Raw genomic sequence first — 2,339 nt, 5'->3', positions numbered from 1 at the left:
AAAGTTGAATTCCGAACCAAATATGGAATATTAGGATTCACAATTTTGAAAAAGGGAAAAGAAGGGAATAGGGGAAACAGTGGAAAGTCTTCTTTTAGTCAATTTTACGAAGCTCTACCTTCCTATGGCAATTTTTTTAAATGATCCTTTTTACAACGGGTGCAATACCTAAATATGAAACCATGCATTCTATGATTTATTTGATAATTTTCAAGTTTCAAATAGTCAATTTACATTTTTCTTCTGATTAAAAAATTAAGATATAGAAGGCTCTGATTTGAAAATCACGGGCTTTGCAGACCTACTTGTTCCGGTAAACTCTGGCCAATCAAAAAGCTCTACGATTCTGGCTCAACTCTTCCTTGAGAGGAGATCGTTGATTGGTTAGATACCATTTTCTCCACATGTGGCGAATTTTCAATTTTCCTAGTGTTGCCAATCAACAAATGAAAATCGTGAAAAAAATATCTTCTCTAGGGTAAAATGGTGGAATGTGAATTTTATTCATCTTTCATTTCTACCTTCAGAGATAAATATAATTGATGTTGTATTATTTAAACAAAAGTTTACTATATTATATTCACTTTCTAATTATAAAACCAACGTTCAAAGGTTGGTATATTTGGTATCACTGTCCATTTCTCTCACATTTTCCAGTCACCGAATGGTTGCCGAATGGACTGGACCGTTTTTTATATTTTATCACTTCGTAAATACAAATAGACCCTCTTCCCAAGGAAAAGATCTCCAAACTATAACAGCACTAAGTGTAAAAAATACTCAACTTCACAATTCTTCAAAGATTTTTCCACCATTCGGGCGAATTCGCCTGAAATGACGCTACCATTTCTTCCTCTGACTGAACGAGAACCTAACCTATTTCCGACCCACAAAACGCCAATTTCTCCAAATTTTCGTTAATCAATCGTCACAGAAGCCACGAATTAGTTAAAAAAGTGTTGTGAGTGACTCCCTGCTTCTTCAGTTCAAGAAACCAGGGGCAATCTAACTTTAGAAGATTCCAGTGAACGTAATTAATGTGACAATTCTTGCCTCCTTGAGACTTTCGTGATCTCATTCTCGACAGTTTCGTTTGTTTCGGACTGCCTAAAACAAGACAAATAATCGAGATGTACCTGCAGGTCTCGGCAAGTTCCCTAAGCACATGACAAGTGTCATCTGAAAATCGCGCGAAAATTTCGCATCAGAAGGCGTGTGTTTACCAACAAACCGATACAGTTTATAACCCCATTTCGACAATTTTCTTCGAGAAACGAGCGTAGGAGAAAGTTGGCCTCTACCTTTCTCGTTTTCAGTTCTCGTTTTCGTCTCACCTTTCCACCGAAGATGTGTCGTTCCTAATTTAAAGGGAAAAAAGTTAATTAAACAAAAGAAAAAACTGTGATTAAAGTAGAAATAATTGTAAAAATAGCTATAATGTCAATGGATATCACAGAAGATGGAATTATAGAACATCCGCGATCTATAATTCACCTGGATATGGATTGTTTTTACGCCCAGGTGGAAATGGTGCAGCATCCGGAACACAAAGATAAACCGCTGGGAGTTCAACAAAAAAATATGGTTGTAACGAGTAATTATTTGGCTCGTCAGTTTGGAATTGAAAAGTGTATGTCTGTCCAAGAGGCACTCCGGTTATGTCCAGGTTTGGTTTTAATCCTAGGAGAAGATTTGACGAGGTATCGACAAGTTTCTACCAAGATTTTTGAAATTTTTCACCGGTTCACTCCACTTGTTGAAAGATTAGGATTGGATGAGTGTTTTATTGACGTCAGCTCGCTCACGGAGAAATATATGTGTGATAAAAGTTCGGAGATTGATGGTGCGGATTTGATGGGTAACGGAAAGTTTTTTGGCGACCCGGAGGAAGAATGTCCTTGTGGGTGTCATGCAAGGTTGATGGCGGCTGCGAGGATCACGATGGAGATGAGGAATAAGGTTTTCAAAGAGCTAGGACTCACCTGCAGTGCAGGAATTGCTCATAATAAATTACTGGCGAAACTTGGAGGCTCCTTGAATAAACCGAATGGACAGACCTTGGTGTACCCTTGTGCTGCGGCTGCTCTACTTTCCTCAGTGGGACCTGTTTCAAAAATTCCTGGTGTCGGACAAAAGATGACGGAACTTTTACAGGTATTTGCCAATTAAGAATTTAATTTTTTAGGTTAATAGATAGGGTCTGAATTGTTGCGTAGTTCCACACGCTTTGTTTATTCTGGATTTAAAATCAGCTTTACACTCTTCAACATTTTTTGTTTGTTTGAAGAATTCTTATTTTTCCCCTATTTTTAAGAAAGTTCATTCTTTTTCTTAAAAAA

The 2,339-nt window shown here is 37.5% G+C and overlaps 1 protein-coding gene across 1 annotated transcript in view; it reads left to right on the top strand.

Moving 5' to 3' along the window:
- Window positions 1-672: 672 nt before the first annotated feature.
- LOC117179793 (DNA polymerase iota) overlaps window positions 673-2,339 on the top strand; it is a 9,567-nt gene continuing 7,900 nt past the window's right edge. Inside the window, exon 1 of the mRNA XM_033371904.1 lies at window positions 673-2,154. Coding sequence (XP_033227795.1) covers window positions 1,438-2,154 — 717 coding nt within the window. The 5' untranslated portion in view covers window positions 673-1,437. The remainder of the gene's footprint in view (window positions 2,155-2,339) is intronic.

This window comes from Belonocnema kinseyi, chromosome 9, assembly GCF_010883055.1.
Source record: "Belonocnema kinseyi isolate 2016_QV_RU_SX_M_011 chromosome 9, B_treatae_v1, whole genome shotgun sequence".
Classification (NCBI taxonomy): domain Eukaryota; kingdom Metazoa; phylum Arthropoda; class Insecta; order Hymenoptera; family Cynipidae; genus Belonocnema; species Belonocnema kinseyi.
The sequence above is the reverse complement of the archived record's forward strand: the minus strand, read 5'-3'. Positions and strand labels throughout refer to the sequence as shown.